Source organism: Alosa alosa, chromosome 3 (genome assembly GCF_017589495.1).
Source record: "Alosa alosa isolate M-15738 ecotype Scorff River chromosome 3, AALO_Geno_1.1, whole genome shotgun sequence".
NCBI lineage: Eukaryota > Metazoa > Chordata > Actinopteri > Clupeiformes > Clupeidae > Alosa > Alosa alosa.
This window is the reverse complement of record NC_063191.1, coordinates 25,797,734-25,819,489: the sequence shown is the minus strand read 5'-3', so window position 1 is coordinate 25,819,489 and position 21,756 is coordinate 25,797,734. Positions and strand designations below refer to the sequence as shown.

The window sequence follows — 21,756 nt, the reverse complement described above, 5'->3', positions numbered from 1 at the left end:
TTTAATGTTTTTTGAAACGCTGTTGCATATACATGTCGGCTTTGTCACCAAACATGACTAGCCTATAAACCAACATTCGATATATAGAATTGTTTGAGGGGCTGACGTTAGCGTGACATTTTTCACCATTGAAATTCCACCTCCCACACTGCCAACTAATACCAACGTTAGGCCAACATGTGCTTGCTATCTGGGTAGCTGCCCATTCCCCCTGACCCCCAACGGCGCCCCTGCAGCCCAGGCTCTGAAAATTGCTGATTGTACCTTTAACATGTAGTAGGTATGTCAGTGCATCTGCCCTAATTATTGGGAATAGTAGTAAATAATTTGTCTCAATTAGCCCCTTTCCACCAACAGAGAACCGGCTCCATTCCCGTTCACAAACCACCATTTGCACTGTCCGGAACATTTCCACCAAACAAAAAAAGGTTCAGAGCTGGAACTAAAAATTTTTTGTTTTTTTCCTGCAAACCGGAGTGGGCGAGACATTCCACTATTCAGAGAGAAGCAAGCTAAAAGCGTGAGTTTTCTCTACCGATCAACCATTGCCATGAGTAAACTATTCAACTAGCATTTCAAGTATTAGATGTACCTAAAGTAGATGTAGATGTACATAAGTATAAGTATATATACTCTTTTGATCCGGTGAGGGAAATTTGGTCTCTGCATTTATCCCAATCCGTGAATTAGTAAAACACACTCAGCACACAGTGAACACACAGTGAGGTGAAGCAACACACTAATGCCGGCGCAGTGAGCTGCCTGCAACAACAGTGGCGCTCGGGGAGCAGTGAGGGGTTAGGTGCCTTGCTCAAGGGCACTTCAGCCGTGCCAACTGGTCGGGGTTCGAACCGGCAACCCTCTGGTTACAAGTCCGACGCGCTAACCAGTAGGCCACGGCTGCCCATTCCACCGTTATTACAGGACCACTGTTTATGCATGCAACCCCCTCTGTTGATGACACATCCTTGGTTCCGTTCAAAATTGGTGGAAATGTGGGCTGCTTCACAGATAGCGCCAAGTTTCACAAAACTTTGAGGGGAACCAGTTCAAAACTCAAGAAAGAAGTTAATTTTGTATTAGCATGCTAGTTAAACTACTTTGGCTAATCAAGCAACTACACCATAGTCAAACACTTCCTGGGTATTTTCAAAGGCCTTAAGTTTAAAATACTGCCAATTGTAGTCACAAAATGCTTTATGTGAAACTAAAAAAAACTTATCATGTAATGCTTTTGCCATTCTTGGATGAATCCAGCCCTGATATGTAGTGACCTCACTCTACCTGCGCTAGATTTCCTCACCAGCAAAACAGTGGCGACTGCTGGTCTTTCAAAGAGGGGAAGCTCATTTTCGGCCTACATCATAAAAATTGTCCATTTATTTATAAGTAAATTCTGCCCTACGTTCTTTTTCAAGAAAATGCTCTGTGACCCTGTCGTACCATTGTGTTACGGGTGTGGGACTTGAGCCGCTTACAGGGGAAGCTCCTTTCTACACCTGGAGATGTAGCTCCAATTGTTGCACTGTCCAACTCCATGTCTTTAAAGAACACCAAGTAATCACACAGCTTTCCCCCATTACCCTGCAAGTCCTGATCTAAATACAGTCCTGACACTTTGGAAGGCCAATGCAACTGCAACATGCAACTTAATCTTGCACATGCACTTACATGTTCATTGCTCTTTTCATTGCCTTTTATATGCCCTGTCAAAGTTAGACAGACCTCCAAACCCCACCTTTGACCAAATAACACATCCGTGAGATGGTTTCATCAAGAAGCATGGCCAGCAGTACATTTTCTTTGTCACAGCACTTCCAGTCAGCCAGCTAACTTTGTCACACTAGAAGAGCTGAAAGAACCTGTTGCACTAAATCGATCTTAGGTGTTGATCTGCCCTGCTGTTTAATTCTAAGTTTCTCCTTGTAAGGAAGACTTTCAAATGGCTTCGCCAAAATCAGGTCGAGAATATCAGCATTGTCTGCCAACGTGTGCAGTTTGCTAGGTGGCTAGTTTACCCCTACGACACTAGCCTAGCCTACTGTATGAATGAATGAATGAATGAATGATCTGATGAAGACATTTTGAAGTTTTTTGGTTAGACGTACACCCTTTAATGAAGTTAAATAGACGTGAAGTATCCTCTTGATACCAAAGAGCACCTGCTTTTGAGACACACATCAGTGACAAAGCAAACATTTTTTGGTATTTGAGGATTTATACAATCTTAGTATGTAAAAACTTCATAAAAGGGCAGCAATCAGATCCACTGTTAGACTTAGATTATAAATCTATTTGAAGCCCAAAGCCAAAACAAGGCAACGATAAGCAATGGGTATTGGCCATATTTGCAATTTCATCTAGTTTCTGTAAATTACATTAAATTTCAAATGGAAAAGTGATTTCAAACCATTTTTATATTCAGAAAGCAGTCTGTAAAAAATAGATTATAACACAATGAAAGTGGATGGCCTGTACAGTTCACAGTCTTCGAGGAAACTTCCCATTATCTTACTGTTACTGCATTATCAGATACAAATCAATCAAAATAATAATAATAATAATAATAATAATAATAATACACATCAATTGTAACTGATTGCTGTACATGCCCCATTGTCTTGAAAATACATGATGCCATTGGTGAAAATACATATCACTAGTAAATGTTAAATGGAAAAAGGTCACTCTCAGTATTACAGCTATGCATGCCTCCCCCCTGCCGATGCCACAACACTCCCCCACCCAGCCAACCCCCACTGGGACCACACAGGAAGAATCTGGCACTGCCCCAGGTGCATACAATTGTGAATAATAACCACTTACAGTGCGATTTAACAAACATTAAAGGCCACTATATAGCTTTGCTGAGTATGGAGTTTACACAATGGGTGTGTAGATCATGAAGCTATCAAGATCAGTATAAAAGACGCCGTGATAATGAGTTGATATAGTACTACCATTGCTCTTGTGGAAGGCAACCATCATCATCATGGGCAGGGTAGGTCAAAGAAAATAATTTTGACTGTTTCATTGCACTACTAATATCAATGGACTTGGTCTCTTTGCTTCACCAAAGTTATTTTTTACAATATTGACAGCATGAGTTCTGCTGTAAAGATGTTATCTTTTACATTCAGATCATCTTCTACGAGGACAAGAACTTCCAGGGTCGCTCCTATGAGACCAGCAGCGACTGTGCTGAGCTGACCTCATACCTCAGCCGCTGCAACTCCTGCAGAGTTGAGAGTGGCTGCTTCATGGTGTATGAGCGCCCCAACTACATGGGCCACCAGATGCTGGCTAGGAGAGGAGACTATCCTGACAACCAGAGACTGATGGGCATGAGCATGAGCGACTGCATCAGATCCTGCCGCATGATCCCCATGGTACGTTGTTTGTTCCTCGTTATGTAAAACAGTCCCACCATTATGTATACAGTTCCATAAACACGACAACCCAAGAGCCTCTTCTACCTAATCCCCACCATGAACGAGTCATTTTGCCACTAAATGATTATTTTAGTTTTGAGAAACAGTGCAATTTTACCTCCTTCTCTCATGACCTGACTTTGTTTTCCTCCTACAACAGCACAGAGGAAGCTTCCGCATGAGGATTTTCGAGAGGGAGAACTTTGGTGGACAAATGCACGAGCTGATGGATGACTGTGACTCCATCCAGGAGCGTTTCCGCATGTCTGACTGCCAGTCCTGCAATGTGATGGATGGCCACTGGCTGATGCACGAGCAGCCCAACTACAGGGGCAGGATGATGTATGTGAGGCCTGGAGAGTACAGGAGCTTCAGGGACATGGGAATGGGCCCTATGAGGATTGGGTCTATTAAACGTATCATGGAGTCCTGTTAAAGTTATTTGCCATCATGTGACACTACCTGTACCTCAACAAAGCTGAATTAAACAAACTGTTTTGTCAAACAACACACTTTCATTGTTTTAATTTGAAATTAAGGAGCATTATGTTATTGCTACCGAAAAGGTTAAGGGAAATGGGACACATTTTACTGTATATTTTCCTGTACTATATATGAAATATTACATCAGTTCAGTCAAAGTGTACAAAATAGTGTATAACAATTGTATGATACAGTCTATGATGAGCAAAATTATTTTAAGATTAATATTATTACTGTTTTATGTTTTAAATTTATGTTTTATAAGATTGTGAAAAGATGTTCACATGTGTAACAAAGTTTTGTAACTTTGTAAAATAATTTATGCATGTGCAAAGATATTTCGCACCGGTAGAAATGTTTTGTACATGAAGCGTTTTGTACGCGTAAAAAAATGTGTACCTGTAGAAATAATTTGTGTGAGTCTCATATTCGTGTGTCTCCTTCTTGATGCTGCTCGGCGCTTTCCTATGCAAAATGTTATGTAACATAAAAAGTTATGTCCATAACTATGGATCTATGAGACCGACCGATGACAGTCACCATGGTCTACTTATTGAATGATGCCATCCTTCTACTTATTCTTGAGACTATTATATCAACAATGTCATGTGACTGACCTGGAGGCTGTCCTGCAGCAATATAATGCATCCAAGGACATGCCTCTTCCTCTTGCCTGGAAAGCCTCAGCTCGTTCCGAACAACAAGAGATGGTGACGGTCATCGGTGGCCATCTTGGTAGAGCATGTGGCCAAAGATATGCAGTTTTATGCATCACAAAGTTGGTTTACACATGGGGCTGCGGTCAAAGACCTCACTACCAATACAAGGGGACGTTGCAGGATGGAGCTCTTAAACATCTGCCTAGATGCAGGTATACTCTGCTGAAGCAAATGGCATGTAGGACTGCCAGAATTCCTGCAACCCTTTAAGGGGCAAGAGTGGCCCTCATTGTGAGGGGGTTCAGGTGGGGCCCTAAAAGACTGCCTCCTGAGTTCAGTTTTAGCTGAGGGACTGAACATGGAACAGCACAGTGTCTGTGTACTACATGACCTGTACCCAAAAAGTGTATTTCAAGTTGGTAGTGGTGAACCACTTCCTTAGCATCTTGACGGGTAAGAACGGGTAACAAAATTTCGGTGTCCACCACTCTAGTTCATCCAAAACAAACAAGAAAAGGGCCTTAAAGTGCTAAAAACCGGAATTTTCCTTTAAGGGAGATAGTAATTTAACAGAAACAAAAGGGCTCTGCACCTCCAGTGCATGGGTCTTAACGCTGGAAAACGAACTAACGTGAATCCACTTGAGGAACACGTTATCTTTTTTGTTTTGTTTTACACCAGGAACGCTTATTGCCGCTATGCGAACATACGCCCTAGGGGAGTGAGCAGATATTTCATCCACTGCACACCCACACCCAGCTTGGGTAGGTAAACAAAAAGACTTGCTGTGTGCGAACACACTGCTAAGACAAAAAAAATGGGTAACACTTTATGTTAATGTGTCGTTGTTACAGTGTACCTACCTAATTAGGTACAGTGGTACAACCTGTATAACAACATGTACTATCAGGTACTATCATTGTACTTGCATTATGTATTTGTGGGTACCTACATGTAGTTGTTACATTGTAATACTGAGTGCTTTTACAAAACTTTGCCAATTTGCCTAAATTTTCATCAGAGGCAAAGAGCTGACCTGAGACCTGCTGGATGGGGTAAATCTGGTCATGATAGATTTGATATACAAAGACAATAAGGCCTTGACTGGAGCTAAGAATGGTTTGTCTATCAAATCTATCATGACCAGATTTACCCCATCCAGCAGGTCTCAGGTTTTAAACAACGATGTACCAGCTTGGCTTTTTGTGTAAGGTTGCCTTTAAAGGAGAATTCCGGTGACTTAAGCCTTGCCTTTAAAGGAGAATTATTGACCTAAAGTGTGTTGAAACATGATATAGAGGTTGCCTTTAAAGGAGAATTCGCGATGCCTTGCCTTTAAAGGAGAATTCCTAAAGTGTGTTGAAACATGATATGGATTCCAGTTGCTGCTACTGGAAGCAACTGGAATCCATGCATTTTCACGGAATTATTTTTGCAATCTGATCCCTTATCATACCTGTTCATTCGTACTCGTGGCTCGACTTATCGTAACTAAATTCAAGATGGTAATTCAAGAACGGTAAACTTCATGAAGGTACTGTCTGTATAAATCATCTTGTAAATAAACTACCAGTGCTTTTTCAAAGTTCTCAATGTCTCGTTTTAAATGCCAGGGCCCTCGGAAGTCTATTAATGAAGTGTGGAGCTATTTTGAGCCTTGTAAATGGTGTAAAACAGTGATTTATTTGCATGGCTAGGCCGATGCTCGAGGCACCCCCTTTAAAAACCTGTTGGCAGCATCGGCTAACTAGCGCCAGATTTCGGAGTGCAGGGGACAAGCAGACATGAGCTATGAGACATACGTTCACACTCGGTATCATGTTTCAACACACTTTAGGTCAATATCACACCGGAATTTTCCTTTAAGGTAGGTAGTCTACACCAGTGTTTTTCAACCACTGTGCCGGGGCACACTAGTGTGCCGTGAGAGATCATCAGGTATGCTGCAGAAAATTACCCAAGAATTTATAACCACATGCTCTCATTGATTGTATGATTGCACTATTTGTGGTATGCAGACATTGTTCAATGGGGGCCCCCATATCCAGTATTCACAGAATCATCACATATCCAGTTCATAACAACAATTAAATTAGATATAGTCAACTACAAATGAAACAGGGCACTTGTTTTATTGAGCAGGTCTTGCATAGAAGCCATAATAAGGCCATATCTGTGTATTATTTGAAATTTTAGGCTATGGTATGTTTATTTTTTCTTCACACAGGATGTTAGTGTGCCGTGGGACATTTTAAGTGTCAAAAGTGTGCCGTGGCACAAAAAAGGTTGAAAAACACTGGTCTACACTAGCAATTAAGTTACTCCCTTAGGCTACTGTTTGTTTAGTCCACACAGGAAGGTGCATTTGTTATTATTAACACTGCAAGATGCTCAAAATTCATCCAGTAGGCTTCAGTGATGTTTAGCACGAAACACAGGGTAGGTAGCGATCATTTGTCGCTTATTGATGGATACTCTAGACAACGTTTTTGTTGACGAACCATAGCCATTTTTGCACGTCTTTTCAATATATTTGGCCAACACATCAACATTACCTTCACAATTATATGTAAACTGTTGTTCATGGAACAATTTATATCCACGATCCAGTTTTGATCGGTTTGTTCTGCTATGCAGGTCCACAATTTCCACCACCTGTGACAGTCTGAATTCTGGCAGATCGCTCAAACTTTTGGAAAACATTACACAACTCTGCTCGCTTCTCCGGTGGATAATCGGAAGTGTTTACACCTAGTTGATGTTCAAAATGGCGGCGTGAAATAGGCTTATTCCACAGACATGGTCATTTAAGATTAATGATGAAATTGGAGTGCAGCTGCCTGACCTGGTGTCCCACTTGAGCACTAAAGAACTGAATCAAATTCAATCTGAAATACAGTTAAAAATATTACCTCTTTATGATCAGCATCACCACTAATATACGGTCCACCTTCCAAGTCCGGCCTGTAGCAGTGGTATCTCAGATTTTGGGGATTTGTTGATATTCTCAGGTAAAAGAAAAAAAATGAAATTGAAACCTTGGCAAGTTGTTTGCTCTGTGGGGATTGTTATCCCTATCCTTATTGTCTTATTTTGTTATCCTTATTTTTTTAATATGAAACATTTTTTTTAGTTAATATACTGATGTTTACATGACAACAATGTGATTGCTGCCAGGGCTGGTATCACTGTGTGTGCCAGTGCCAGACACTGAAGGACAGTTAATTTGCCCTGGCTGTAAAGGACCCATATAATGAATAGTTTTCACAACTTGTTGCTTCATGTGTATACATGTGCTATAGATTATGTCTCAGAATAACATAGTACACCCCTGCTGATGACAATGACAAGATGCCATTTTTCCCTTGTTGTGACATACACAGGCTTGTAGGCCTAATGTCTTCAGTATAAGTATATGTATATATACTTTTTTGATCCTGCGAGGGAAATTTGGTCTCTGCATTTATCCCAATCCGTGAATTAGTGAAACACACTCAGCACACAGTAAACACACAGTGAGGTAATGCACACACTAATCCCTACGCAGTGAGCTGCCTGCTACAACAGCGGCGCTCGGGGAACAGTAAGGGGTTAGGTGCCTTGCTCAAGGGCACTTCAGCCGCTTCCTACTGGTCGGGGTTTGACAAGTCCGAAGCGCTAACCAGTAGGCCAAGGCTGCCCCAATACTGGCTAAATCTGCAGACACCTAACATGGGCAAGGAACACAAATAGAAACATAAGTGATAATATAAACTTATTTTATTACACAGAAATTTGTCTTGGTATACAATAGGTCAATCTAATGTAAAAAGTAGTAAAATGCTTGCTTACCTGGGCTAGATAACCCAGGCAACATAGGCCTATATATAGTCACAATGGACTATACACTGAATTTCTGGTAGCACGGCCCCCAGATAACCCAAGTAGGCTCAGGGGTACAGACAAAAGGTGTATGCATATAATGTATGCATTGGTCAATATGGTTATTTTGCATGTGGTTGGTTGGCTGATGCAGGTCTACTGCAGTGAATAGGCTATACAACTTTGATCATTTTTATAGCCTACTACTGTATAGTTAACTTCGCCCTTGGTGCCCTAACATGTGGCCTTTGTGCCCTCCACCAAATATGCCCAACTGAAGGCCAAGTGGCATTGCCACCAGAATGGTGAAATTCCAAGCCTGGTCTCTCTCATTGGATCCAAATAACAGTAATAGCAACCTCCGAGTAGTGTTAGGGTAAGTTAAGCTATAAGCACATAGCCAATTAAACATGAAAAACTGAACGGGACACTTTTTGAAACTATTTCAGCTTGTGTAGGCCTATCAGTGCTTTCTGAACATATTGAACACACTTTTGAAAAAATACCGTGATAATACCGAAAACCGTGATAATTTAACCTCACGGTTATAGTGACCAAAATGTTCATACCGTTACATCCCTCCGTGAAAGTGAAAGTAAGACATTCGAAAGGCCAACGAAAGTTGAGGTTGCTTTTGGTAGTAGGCTACAAACACTTTCACCACAAAAACTGGTGCTCTAAATAGCGATTCTGTCGTCTTTGAAAGATTCTCTTATTGACGCATTGAACTGCAATTTGGATTAACACCTGCTTTTACAAGGCGGAAGTATTTAGGTGCAGAATAGACGTGCGCTTTCAGGAGCAGTCTGTACATACCGTGGAATAAATAATTAGGCGCTCTTTACTCTTCCCCTCCCATCTTTTTACGCTAAACTTTCCCACTTTCCCCTGGATCCTCCCATGAATGCATATGCATAACATGACAAACGCAATCTGCCACTTTCAGCTCCCGCGACAGGCAGTTTGCGCTTTTACATCATTGCGGCCTGTTTGTACATACCTCGCAATGATTTTACATGCACATTGCGAAACAAATTCGCCTGAAGTGGGTGCAAAAGCGTTAGTACATCTGGCCCTGAGTGTATTGCTAGTAATGCAAACTGTTTTGATTGTTTCACCTTTCAGGTGTTGTCGGAGGATTCAGATGCAGAAAGTTTTTTGTTTCAGTAAGTTTTTAGGGAAATTTTGCAATATTGCACTTTTGCATTCCTATTCTAAAGTGCAAAGAATGCACTTTAATGTTTGTTTAGTTGGTGGTTCTTACAACTACCTTCAACTATCAGAACATTTGAACAACACTACAATGGAAGAAAATCTGGAATAAAGTTTGGGATCAAAAGCTTCAAACATCACTCATTACGCATTACAACTCGTTGTGCTATGACTACACCAGGGTTGGAAATAACTAAATTTGTATGTTAGGAACGTCGTCCGGCACTGCCGCCCCCACTCCCACAGCAATTCAGACTTCTTTCATCTGTGGTCCCACGATGGTGGAACAATCTGTCAAACTCCATCAGTGCAGGGACATCCCTCTCTATCTTCAAAAAACTCTTTAAGACACAACTCTTCCAAGAATACGCTTACCACACTCTTTCCTCGTTCCACTCCAATTCCCTCTCTTGTCTTCTCTATCTCCTCTTCTACCACTTCTCCTCCTCCATACTTCTACTAATACGTATATGTACAGTAGGCAATGCTATCCTCTAGTACTAGTTTTGATAGATACAGCGATAACTCCTAGCTATATTCTCCTCTGCAATGTAGTTAAATGTTATTCTAACGCTGTAGTTTAAAAGTTTAAATTTTAAAATGATTAAATGGTAATAGCTTACATTTTTTTCTATTGAATAAATAAACTGGGCATCCCTGCCTTAGAGTACTGTATCTGTGGTGTACGTGGTAGTTTACAGGGGAATTCCAGTCCCGGATACTCCCCATTTCATAATTACATAAATACATCTTGTAATTACATAAATACATAAATGTTATACTGTACATGTATCTGTAAATCCTTCCAAAATAGTCAAACAACTCTTTGTGAGGGGAATTTTCTACAGAGCACGGCCAGACAATATAGAAACAAGTCCAAATAATAACCCTTTGGTGTCTGCTTTGAAAAACAGACCCAGTAAAACATAGGCTGATGACTCAGGGCTTTCAAACAAAGACAAAGCAGATGGTAAGGGAGGATGTTCAGTATAAAAATGGCCATGGGACAATGTGTTAGCAAACCAGCTGTGAGATACCATCATCTATCACCATGGGCAAGGTAAAGTTCCTAAATGTAATCTTAGGGTTGAACGATCTGCTCCTTGATATACCCAAACCGCATTGTGCTCCTTTGTAAGATGTGCCAAATGTTCAATGTGTAAACAAGGCTGATTTGAATAACCCCCCAAACAAATAATAATCAAATAATTGAAAGACAGATAAAAATATGTTGGCATATGGAACACTAACACATGAGAGTGGGGGAATATCATCATTGTTTATCTTTGCAACCTTGCTTACTGAAGATTTACTGTATAGTGGTGTGTGGCAACAGTGAAACTGTGCCAACAGTGAAATTCTTTCCCAGTCCCAGTAATTTTTAAAGCCACTAAATTCAAGTAGGGTACATTTTCTCTTGCTCCTACTCTTAGCATAGCAGTATTTTCCCATAGAGGTATGATCAGAGATGCTGTCTTTTTTTTTGCAGATCACTCTGTACGAGGAGAGGAACTTCCAGGGTCGCTCTTATGAGTGCATGAGTGACTGCTCTGACTTTTCCTCCTACCTCAGCCGCTGCCAGTCCTGCAGGGTAGAGAGCGGCTGCTTCATGGTCTATGAGCGTTCCAGCTATACGGGCAACCAGTTCTTCATGAGGAGGGGCGAGTACTCTGACTTCATGCGTATGGGACTGGGTGACTCCATCCGCTCCTGCCGTATGATCCCTATGGTAATCTATTTTTATGATATAAATTTCATACAACAATGTTTACTGTATATATTTGATGTGATGGCTCTGAATTCCATAAATACCGACAACCCAAGAACCTCTTCTACTTAATCCCCACACGAACGAGTATTTTGCCACTAAATTATTATTTTAGTTTTGAGAAACAGTGCAATTTTAACTCCTTCCCTCATGACCTGACTTTGTTTTCCTCCTACAACAGCACAGAGGAACCTTCAGAATGAGGATCTACGAGAGGGAGAACTTCAGCGGTCAGATGATGGAGCTGATGGACGACTGTGAGTCTATCCAGGAGCGTTTCCGCATGTCCGACTGCCAGTCCTGCAACGTGATGGAAGGCCACTGGCTCATGTATGAGCAGCCCCACTTCAGAGGCAGGATGATGTACGTGATGCCTGGCGATCACAGGAGCTTCAGGGACATGGGCATGACCATGAGAATCAGCTCTATGAGACGCATCATGGATTCTTGTTAATTGAAGAGGATGGTGGACTTAGAACTCACGTGTATGGTTATGGAAGTAATCATCTAATTCCCATGTATATTACATTAAAATAATTGGACCTACATTATCAACTTCTTCTTGATATTTTATCTAGGAATCAGCAATAATTCTGATGATTTCATCTTATTAAAGCAAGTGCAAATATAGCTGCAAGCAGCAATGCGGGGACATAGCAGTGCGCTATAGCAGGAATAGCGTTGCCATGGCATGAGCAAGCACTCACAGCAAGTTTGATGACAATTGGATAAAGAATGGCTGAGAAATAAGCTTATTTACTTTGTTACTTCCTGTATTACAGCGCCCCCTATAGAGGCCAAATGATGCCAATTTCCTACTGTGTCATCACAATCAGATACGAAGTCCCTGTACCCAGTTTGGACTTCATACATTAAAGTGTCTCCGAGATGTTAGCCCACTTCCTGTTTTGCGTCTTCATCGCCATATTTGATTGGCTGTCATGGGCCAATAAAGTGGAATTTGAAAAATCTGACAAGTATCGTTTGTGCGGCTCGGTCTGAAGATCATCTCCACCAAGTTCCTTGAAAATCAGATGAAATTTGTGACCGCTGAAACTTTTTGTAGAGTTTGGGCTAAATCCAATAGGGCAGAGGTCCAATATGGCGGAAAGTGACGGGATAGGGGTCGATGAACTCGAGATGGTCCAAGGATTCAGACGCTACCTCAATTGTGAAAATCAGACAAAAGAGTCAAGGATCACGTGCAAGAACGCATGTCCAGAATTGAACTGGTGGTGGCGCTAGAGTGTTCAATGTATATGCATAAAAATTGCTGTGAGTGATTGGGACAGTGTCCTGACTAATGGTATCGAGTTTTGTTATGTTAACTCAAAGCGTCACAGAGATGTTAGTCCACTTCCTGTTTGGCGGCTTCATCACCATATTTTATTGGCTGTCACGGGCAAACAAAAATGAAATTGAAAAATCTGACAAGTATCGTTTGTGCGGCTTGGGCAGAAGATTATCTCCGCCAAGTTCCGTGAAAATCGGATAAAATTTGTGAACACTTTTCACTACTTTTCATAGAGTTTGGATTAAATCCAATATGGTGGAGGTCCAATATGGAGGAAAGTGACGTAATAGCGGTCTATAAACTCAGGTCCGTCCAGGGATTCCAACAGTGTCCGATTTGTGAAAATTGGACGCACCGTTCAATGGTCACATGCGTGAATGCAATCCAGGTTCGACCCATTGGTGGCGCTAGAGTGTTGGGCATAGAGTTCTGTAAATTGGTGAGAGTGATCATGGGACGGTCCTGAATCAGTGTGCCGAATTTCATAACTTTAGACCCAGCGGTTCAATTTTCGGCCAAATTTTGACCCGTTGGTGGCGCTAGACGGCTGGGTTTAGAGATCCGTAAATGAGCGTGAGTGGTCAGTGGAGTGTCCCAAAACTTTCTGCCAAAAAATCTGTACTTTTTAGCCAGCCATTCTATGGGCTGCCATAGACTCCAATGGCAGATATATAATAATAATAATAATAGGAAGAGCTAGTAACTCAATGGGTGCCTTCGCAGCTTCGCTGCTAGGCCCCCAAATATAGCTGCAAGCAGCAATGCGGGGGCCTAGCAGTGCACTATAGCAGGAATGGCATTGCCATGGCATGAGCAAGCACTCACAACAAGTTTGATGGCAATTGGATAAAGAACGGCTGAGAAATAAGCTCATTTACTTTGTTACAACGCCCCTAGAGGCCAAATTACACCAATGTCCTTGTGAGTTCTCACAATAATTCCTGTATTACAGCGCAAAAAGCTAGTAACTCAATGGGAGCCTTCGCAGCTTCGCTGCTAGGCCCCCAAATATAGCTGCAAGCAGCAATGTGGGTGCCAAGAAGTGCCCTATAGCAGGAATGGCGTTGCCATGGCATAAGCAAGCACTCACAGCAAGAAGCCAAATTACACCAATTTCCTTGTGCATTCTCACAATCAGCTACCATGTCCCTAAACTTGGTACCATGTACCAAGTTTAGACTTCATACACCAAAGTGTTGCTGAGATGTGAGCTCACTTTCTTTATTACCGCACCCCTAGAGGCCAAACGAGACCATTTTCCTTGCATGTCCTCACAATCAGCTAATATGTCCATGTATCAAGTTTGGACTTCATACAATGAAGCCCCTATAGAGGCCACATTTCAATTGACAATTTCCTAGTGCATCCTCACAATCCGATACCAAGTCCCTGTACCAAGTTTGGACTTCATACATTAAAGCACAGCCGAGATGTTGGCCCACTTCCTGTTTGGTGGCTTTATCGCCATATTTGATTGGCTGTCACTGGCAAACAAAAATGAAATTAAAAGATCTGACAAGTATTGATCAGTATTTGATCTGACGGATGAAATTTGTAACTGCTGAAACTTTTCGTAGAGTTTGGACTAAATCCAATATGGCGGAAAGTGATAGGATAGGGGTCAATGAACTCTGCATTAGAGGGTGACAATTTTTCGGGACCCATGCATTCCATGGGCTGCCATAGACTCCAATGGCAGAATAATAATAATAGGAAAAGCTAGTAACTCAATGGGTGCCTTCGCTGCTTGGCCCCAATAATAGGAAAAGCTAGTAACTCAATGGGTGCCTTCGCAGCTTCGCTGCTAGGCCCCCAATTAAATGAAAAGGCAGCTAAATAATTGATAGCTGTGACAAAATAAATCTGTCATGAGGGAATAATGGTCACGAATGACATGTTGAAAATAAACATGAAAGGTCCTCAGATTTAGAGAAGTTCACTGGAGATTATTTAGTCACCAATACAACATACATAGTAGGGGTGTCACGATTCTCCAAATCCTCGATTTGATTTAATTTTTGATTTTAAAGTCACAATTTCGATTTTCAATTTTTAAAATTATTTACTTATTTGTGAATATTTTTTTATTTAATTAATGCACTGTAACAAGATTCTGTGGTTTTCACAGCATTACTACTGTGTATCGAAACACCTCCGTTTATCACCCATTTCGTCCGAAAATTCTAAAACAACAATGTTTTTTAATACTTCAAAATAACATTTGATAAATGAACCTTACATTTTTCAGTAGCCATAGGTGTGTAGAACAAAATCTGGTTTGGTTCTTACCAGGGCTTTTACTGCCTAAAATTGTTTACTGCGCCCGGAGGTTAGTGCTGGCCTGGTCTGACCCGTCTACTTTCACCCTTTCAACGCCACATGAACGGTTAGACTGAGAATTCTCGTCGCTACCTCAAAATTCCACTGGAGCTTCAAGCGGATTTGTACACGCAGCCTTACAAGACTGTTTATAGCTCTTCGAGTCACGGTAATATGTCATTTTTGGTACATAGCTAATTTAGATACACTTATGGTGTGGGTGCTTGCATTTCTTTAGGAATCCGCCATCTTGGTTTGTATAGAAATGAATAGTAAGTGACACATACCCGTAAGACGACAGAAACACAGGGCTGGTGGTAATAGGGGGCGATCCGATATATCTAAGAAATATTTATTGTAATTGTGAATAGAGTATGTTGCTGTAGTTTCGCTATGAATTATGGTCAAAATGCCTTTCTTATGTTGTTTATTTTTTTGTCTTTGGTTATTTCCAGTAATGTTTTTGGGTTTTTTTAATTCTGAAACCACTTTTTTTTTTCATACCGTTCCTTCTGCGAGTTACTAAACAGAACAGACAAAAACATAGATGTGAGCATAGCGAAATGGTATAACACTGAATGATAATTTGATTGTCATAGCACACTCCAAGGTTAGTGTTTACAGAATTTTACACTGTTATGCATTTTATGCCTTAAAGTATTTTTGGACTCTTTCTAGAACTTCACTTGCAAAGCTGAGTAACCTAGTGTAAGTTAGTGTTAACTGATGTGAATGAATGAACCTCAAAATATTTCCACAACCATGATTTCAAAGAAGCAGGAAGGGGTTCGAGTTCGGTTGATGTGTTTTTTAAGTGGCTGCAGCTTAAAATCTGAGATCACGTTCACGTGCCACACTTCCACACGAATTGGTGTTTTTTTCCCCTTCTTGCCATGCATGCTGGACGTGACATTGGGAGTGTGGCTGCATCGTCGATTCTACAATTGATTTCGAGATTGTGTTCAAAAGTTCAAGATTGTGACGTCATTTTGATAAATTTTTTACTTAAAACCGAGATTGTGACCGCTAATACACAGACCTTCAGGCCTGTTGAAAAGATTGTGATGAGTTAAACTGGAGAAGGTTGTTTAAATAAAATCCATTAGTAAAATAATGGCCACCACAGTCGTGATGGGCATGCGTATGCCAAATCCAGACTTACAACAAAAATCTGCAATTGTATCAATTAAATAATGGTAATGATATAACTTACATGGGGCACTAATCTAAATGTCGGGCAAAGTGCAAAGTCCAAAGCTAATTTAATAATGAGGAAATATTTATTTGTTTATTTATTCAAATGCCCCAAGCAAGATCCTAAGCATAAATATCAGTGGGTCAACTCAACGCTCCCACACGGCACATGATAACTCTGGGGCCGATGTGCAAAGATAGAGTTTTTTTCGGAAACCTATGTCGCTAACAAGCGTAGTCTGAAAATACAGAGAAAAGCACAGTTCTTATAAAGCATGTCAAAACTTACATCTCCATCTGTGGTATGAGAATTATTGAATGATCACATCACCCAACTTGTCAACATCAATCAGAAGGTTAAGTTCGACAACAGTTAATAAAATAAAAAGTCACAAAACAAGCTACCATCATTAGTAGTAAATAATTAATGCACTTCAAACAGGTCCGTTGTGTAGTCTAATGACCTCCTGAACCTCTCAGTCCTGTAGCTCATGGAAAGGAGATGGTCACTGCGGCTGCTTTGCTGGGCAACCACAGTGTCATGCAGCGGGTGGCTCCTCTTACTGAGGATGGATTTCATCATTCTCCTCATTCTTTCCTCCACCAAATATCCTACAGAGTCAACCCTACTCCCCAACGCTGACACACATTTCCTGACCAGTTTGTCAAGTCGGTTAGCCTCCCTGGATGTCATACAGCTGCCCCAGCACACCACAGCAAAGAACACTGCACTGGCCACAACCGACTGATAGAAAAGGTACAGCATCTCATTACATTACATATCTCATTTAGCTTCCTGAGAAAAAAGAGCCTGCTCTGACCTTTCCTGTATGCTGCACTTACATGCACTGACCAGTCCAGTTTATGGTCCAGGTGGACTCCCAGATATTTGTATGTCTGGACCACCTCAATGCCCTCCCCCTCAATTACCACGGGTAAATGATGTGTCTTATGCCTCCCAAAGTCCACTATAATCTCATTTTCATTGTTAAAATCCAGTGCTAAGGTTGTGGGTAGTCAGACGTCAGCTGTGAAAGCATTCCTGAGAAATATCAGTCAATTTTTAACGGACAATAGACTCAAGTTTACTCAGTTTACATTCTATTGGTTTCTATGGACAGTATGATGTTTTCTCCAAGGATGTCCAAATATTTGAATGACTCTACCAACCCCTTCATATGCAGCTGATTATCAGTGCCAGAGGAAGCAAACTAGGCCTAGAGCATCACCTGGCCACATGCTTCACTTTAAACATGGTGCACCTTTCAGGATATTCTTCGTTCTTCCTCATCCAAGGTCAAGTATGATTTTCAAATATCTGTACTTTATTTGACTATTAATATTTTTGGAAACTTGTGACTTTTACTCCATTACATTTAAAAGGCAAATACTGTACTTTTGACTACGCAACATTTGAAATATGAGCATGATGTACCCGTTACTTTTAAGCACATTTGAAGTGATTCTTTAAATACAATAATGCAATAGACCATATTGAAGTTATTTTTTTTAATAGTTGAGTGCAGAGCAGATTCTTCATCAGAATATCCTCCATGATCATAGTGAATTTGGAATTAAATTAGACAATCACCTGACATTCACCACATAGCTAGATCTTTACATCATTAAATGGTAAATAAACTTCTCATAATTGAGTTATCCTGTTTTGTATTCGAAGATAAACATGTTTTAGATTTTTGAACAGAGAATGAATAACAATTTAAAATGAATTGTTACATCCTTTTTAACAGTTGCAAATGTGTGAAAGTAGGCAAAATGTTGATGCTGGATGCAAGGAACTAAAGGTCTGTTTAAGTCCATGCAAGGAACTAAAGTTCTGTTTAAGTTCTTGTGACCAACCAACGGATGTACATCCTATTGTTGACAAAATAAACATTACATTACAACACATTACAAAGGACAAATACTTATGTACTTCAACTCAAGTAAAATTTTGACTTAGTGTATCAAAAAGGTGTATCTATACTTTGACTTAGTTAGTTTTTTTTTTATTTATTTAGAATTGTGTACTTTGTCTACCTTTGATGGTGACATGCAAGAGAGGAACCTTTTAGTAGATTGACGGGGTCAAATTCAGATGTACCAGTTAAAATATACACTAAGTGAATATTTATGTTTCATACTTTCAGTCTAAGCTTGACAATTTCTATTTTATCCACTGAGTTGTAAATCAGGACCTTATGAAGATTTTCCTCCATCATGAGGATATTAATACAAAATGGCTATCAATATATAAACACGTTTTCAATGTATTAAGGTGTCATTGTGGTATTTTTTTCAGTCCCAATATGCCCTTCCTGAGATTTAGCAAATCTACTAATCTCTAAAAAGAAAAAAAAGTCCAAAAAATCTTTTTTTTTAAAAAAAAGGAATTTTAAGTTTAAATTGTAAATTGTGTATTGTATTTAAGTTTAAACACTTGTGCATGTAGGTTGAAACTGTATATTTTGTTGCGGTTCAAGAAAGATTAAAGTAGATACTAAAATTTGCTTTCAGGGCACAGAATTTTCTATGCTTTCAGGCAATGCAGAGAACAATATGTAAATGGATCATCTAGTCACTAACATCAAATAATAACCCTTTACAGTATAGTGCGCTCTGACAAAGAACACGCCACTCTGATACTGTATGCTGTTGAGTCAGGGCTTTAGTACAATGGTGCCACAGATGGTTTGGGTTCTTAGTTGGGTATAAAAGTGGCAGCTGGTGTTACAGGTTTCACTGCAGGTGTGCGACAGGACTTAAAACATCATCATGGGAAGGGTATGGGATGGAATCATTACTGTATTTTCACATCATCAGCCATGTATCTCACTGATCAATCGAGATACTGTCGTGTAATCTTGTTGTGGTATTATAAAGTGGGAAACATCACTCTCTGTAGCAATTTCAGTATGTCACAGTGTGGATTCAATTAACTGGAATTTACTTTGTTATATGTATTTTCAGATCGTGTTCTACGAGGAGAGGAACTTCCAGGGCCGCTCCTATGAGTGCATGAGCGACTGCTCTGACATGTCCTCCTACCTCAGTCGCTGCAATTCCATCAGGGTGGAGAGCGGCTGCTTCATGATCTACGACCGTCCCAACTTCATGGGAAACCAGTTCTTCATGAGGAGGGGCGAGTATCCCGACAATCAGAGGCTGATGGGTATGGGAATGATGAGTGACTTCATCCGCTCCTGCCGAATGATTCCCCAAGTGAGTATATTGTACTAAGAGGGGGGAACTCCTAGCTTCACAAAGGTCTCTAGAATAAATCTAAACCAACACATACAACTCTGAATGCCCTATGTGCCGCACACTGGATATATTGTTCACAGTCATTATAGTTCAGCCTTCCAGAAACAAACATGCTTTGTCATCTTGAGCGTGTCAAAACTGTCATGGGATGATACTCTGAATAACTGAATTCTGGACTCTCTCAAAACAGCATAGAGGACAGTTCAGAATGAGAATCTACGAGAGGGAGAACTTCGGTGGTCAGATGTCTGAGCTGATGGAGGATTGTGACTCCATCATGGACCGCTTCCGCATGTCTGACTGCCAGTCCTGCAATGTTATGGATGGCCACTGGCTCATGTATGAGCAGCCCCACTTCAGAGGCAGAATGATGTACATGATGCCTGGAGAGCACAGAAGCTTCAGGGACATGGGCTCTAGCATGAGAATCAGCTCCATCAGACGTATCATGGATTCTTGTTAAACTGAATATCAGATGTTTATCTACCTGAGCCGTTTGTACAAAATAAACTGTTCAAATAACTAATGGTGAAGACAGTGTTTCTATGTTAAATTCATATTATCGGCATATCCCAGCATTTTTTAGAACTAGATCTACATGGTGCAAGTAATTATTTCAGATATACAAAAGGTACACGTTATTAATTCATACCCCAATGCAACAAAGACTTATGAGCTTCATTTCGATAAAAACCCACAAGCGCCGTAGCATAAGAAATGCAGTCCCTCCAGATGCATCTAATTGTACCTATCCCATATAGTCATGCAGGCTAGTGACTAATGACTGAGTTTGAGTAACAATAATGAAGTGGATAGTTCCAGCAGTGTTATTTCGCAGTAGAAACGATACAAATGATACACAATTGTGCTTAAATAGCATACAACATAGTTTTGTAAATAGCTGTAATACTGTTGCCTCCTGCACACATATACATAATAAATTCAGTAATTAAACGGAATTACATAATTAAATTGAAGAAACATGTGATTAAACAGGTGATTCAATAGTGTACCTAGACTGACATGTACAGTAACTAGATGTAATTTCGCATAGCGTAAAAATATGACCGCCAGCCAGTCCTGTACATCCGCTCGAAAAAAAAATCACACTTCAATTTGTCTCCATATTTTACTCCATCCCCCACTCTTGAAACTTTTGTGTATGCTTATTTGGCATGCCTGAGTGTGTGTGTGCGGCTGCACAGAAAGTACCCTACTGGTGCTGAAAAGGTGAATAGATTGTAGAATAGCCAAAGAAGATGTAGAATTGTTATAAAACCTTTAAAATCTCTAAACAATCACAAGTAGGGCAGTTCATCACAGTTCATCCATTGCAACTGGATTGATGAAAGGTCACTTACACCTGTAGGCTACATTGTATTTGGGAAAAGCAAAAGGTATCAGCATAATGTTATTTATTTATTTATTTTTATGTATTTATAAACAAAAAAACCATCTCTGTCAGTTCCATGCCGTTTTCAACAGCTATCAAAAAACAAAGGTCATTTTGGATGGATGGATTTTTTTTGTGAATGTTTCTTTCTTCTACATAAGATTTTAGTCATCTTTAGTTCATGTAATACTTTATTGTCAATGCACAAATTAAGTAACAGTAGTCTGAAAACGTTATTGTTAATGCACAAATTAAGTAACAGTAGCCTAGTCTGAAACGAAATGCTGTTTTACATCTAACCAGTGGTGCAAATAACTGACATGTCCAAATGGGCCTTGATGAAATGCGCGCCGCTAGACTGTTCATACACATTTTAACGGGCCAAAGTTGAAGAGCTTTTGTCCGTTATTGTTAGTGCAAAAATAGGCTGATTCATGTTCCCTTGCATTGTTTAACTGAGGTCCATGGCTAGTCTGGCTTTCATCAGACCAAGCTCAATCTTTTAAGAAATCAAAAAAAAAATAAATAGCGGGCAGATCAGGCTGGGTTCACCCAGCCTAGTCCATAGGCACCGATATTGTTTAATTTTCCCATTGAGATATAGCCTTCACGCCTGGCTATTCTAAATGCAAAAATGCATCAGGGAGTTATGACAAAACGGTAACTAACAAACTAGATCCTAATAGAAAGTTGTTAGCTTCCCTAAGCTACAGGTAGGATTATAAGGTAGGCCTAATGACAACATAAATTGTCAATAGGCTATGCTGGCTACACAAATAAAATCTCCTTTGAAACCAATGGCTTACATGCTTACAGTATCAAGCCGGACTTAAACTGTCATATCGTGGGCGAAAAGTTGTAATAACATTCACGCAGCT

General features: G+C 40.3%; 4 protein-coding genes across 11 annotated transcripts in view; 3 read left to right on the top strand and 1 right to left on the bottom strand.

Annotated features, from left to right (window-relative positions):
- Nucleotides 1–21,756, bottom strand: part of LOC125292710 (gamma-crystallin M2-like) — a 238,608-nt gene that overhangs the window by 29,774 nt on the left and 187,078 nt on the right. The window lies entirely within an intron of this gene.
- LOC125292703 (gamma-crystallin M3-like) lies at nt 2,977–3,867 on the top strand. The gene is made up of 3 exons (XM_048240133.1): nt 2,977–3,001; nt 3,141–3,389; nt 3,592–3,867. Exons 1-3 carry the CDS (start codon nt 2,993–2,995, stop codon nt 3,865–3,867), a joined length of 534 nt encoding a protein of 177 aa, XP_048096090.1. The 5' UTR covers nt 2,977–2,992.
- On the top strand, nt 10,666–11,962 carry LOC125292702 (gamma-crystallin M3-like). 2 transcript variants are annotated; one of them, XM_048240132.1, is made up of 3 exons: nt 10,666–10,706; nt 11,136–11,375; nt 11,596–11,962. In XM_048240132.1, exons 1-3 carry the CDS (start codon nt 10,698–10,700, stop codon nt 11,866–11,868), a joined length of 522 nt encoding a protein of 173 aa, XP_048096089.1. In that variant the 5' UTR covers nt 10,666–10,697; the 3' UTR covers nt 11,869–11,962. The 2 variants fall into 2 exon arrangements, with proteins under 2 accessions (XP_048096089.1, XP_048096088.1); XM_048240131.1 differs by lacking the exon at nt 10,666–10,706 and having other exon boundaries at nt 11,115–11,375.
- LOC125292699 (gamma-crystallin M3-like) lies at nt 18,946–20,011 on the top strand. 2 transcript variants are annotated; one of them, XM_048240129.1, is made up of 3 exons: nt 18,946–19,005; nt 19,192–19,443; nt 19,676–20,011. In XM_048240129.1, the coding sequence occupies exons 1-3, from the start codon at nt 18,997–18,999 to the stop codon at nt 19,946–19,948; spliced, it is 534 nt and encodes a 177-aa protein (XP_048096086.1). In that variant the 5' UTR covers nt 18,946–18,996; the 3' UTR covers nt 19,949–20,011. The 2 variants fall into 2 exon arrangements, with proteins under 2 accessions (XP_048096086.1, XP_048096085.1); XM_048240128.1 differs by lacking the exon at nt 18,946–19,005 and having other exon boundaries at nt 19,180–19,443.

Coding starts and splice junctions, on each gene's coding strand:
- LOC125292703 (XM_048240133.1), top strand. Junction 3,390..3,591: donor CCTGCCGCATGATCCCCATG/GTACGTTGTTTG, acceptor CTCCTACAACAG/CACAGAGGAAGCTTCCGCAT.
- LOC125292702 (XM_048240131.1), top strand. CDS start 11,115: ATGCTGTCTTTTTTTTTGCAGATCACTCTGTACGAGGAGAGGAACTTC. Junction 11,376..11,595: donor CCTGCCGTATGATCCCTATG/GTAATCTATTTT, acceptor CTCCTACAACAG/CACAGAGGAACCTTCAGAAT.
- LOC125292699 (XM_048240128.1), top strand. CDS start 19,180: ATGTATTTTCAGATCGTGTTCTACGAGGAGAGGAACTTCCAGGGCCGC. Junction 19,444..19,675: donor CCTGCCGAATGATTCCCCAA/GTGAGTATATTG, acceptor CTCTCAAAACAG/CATAGAGGACAGTTCAGAAT.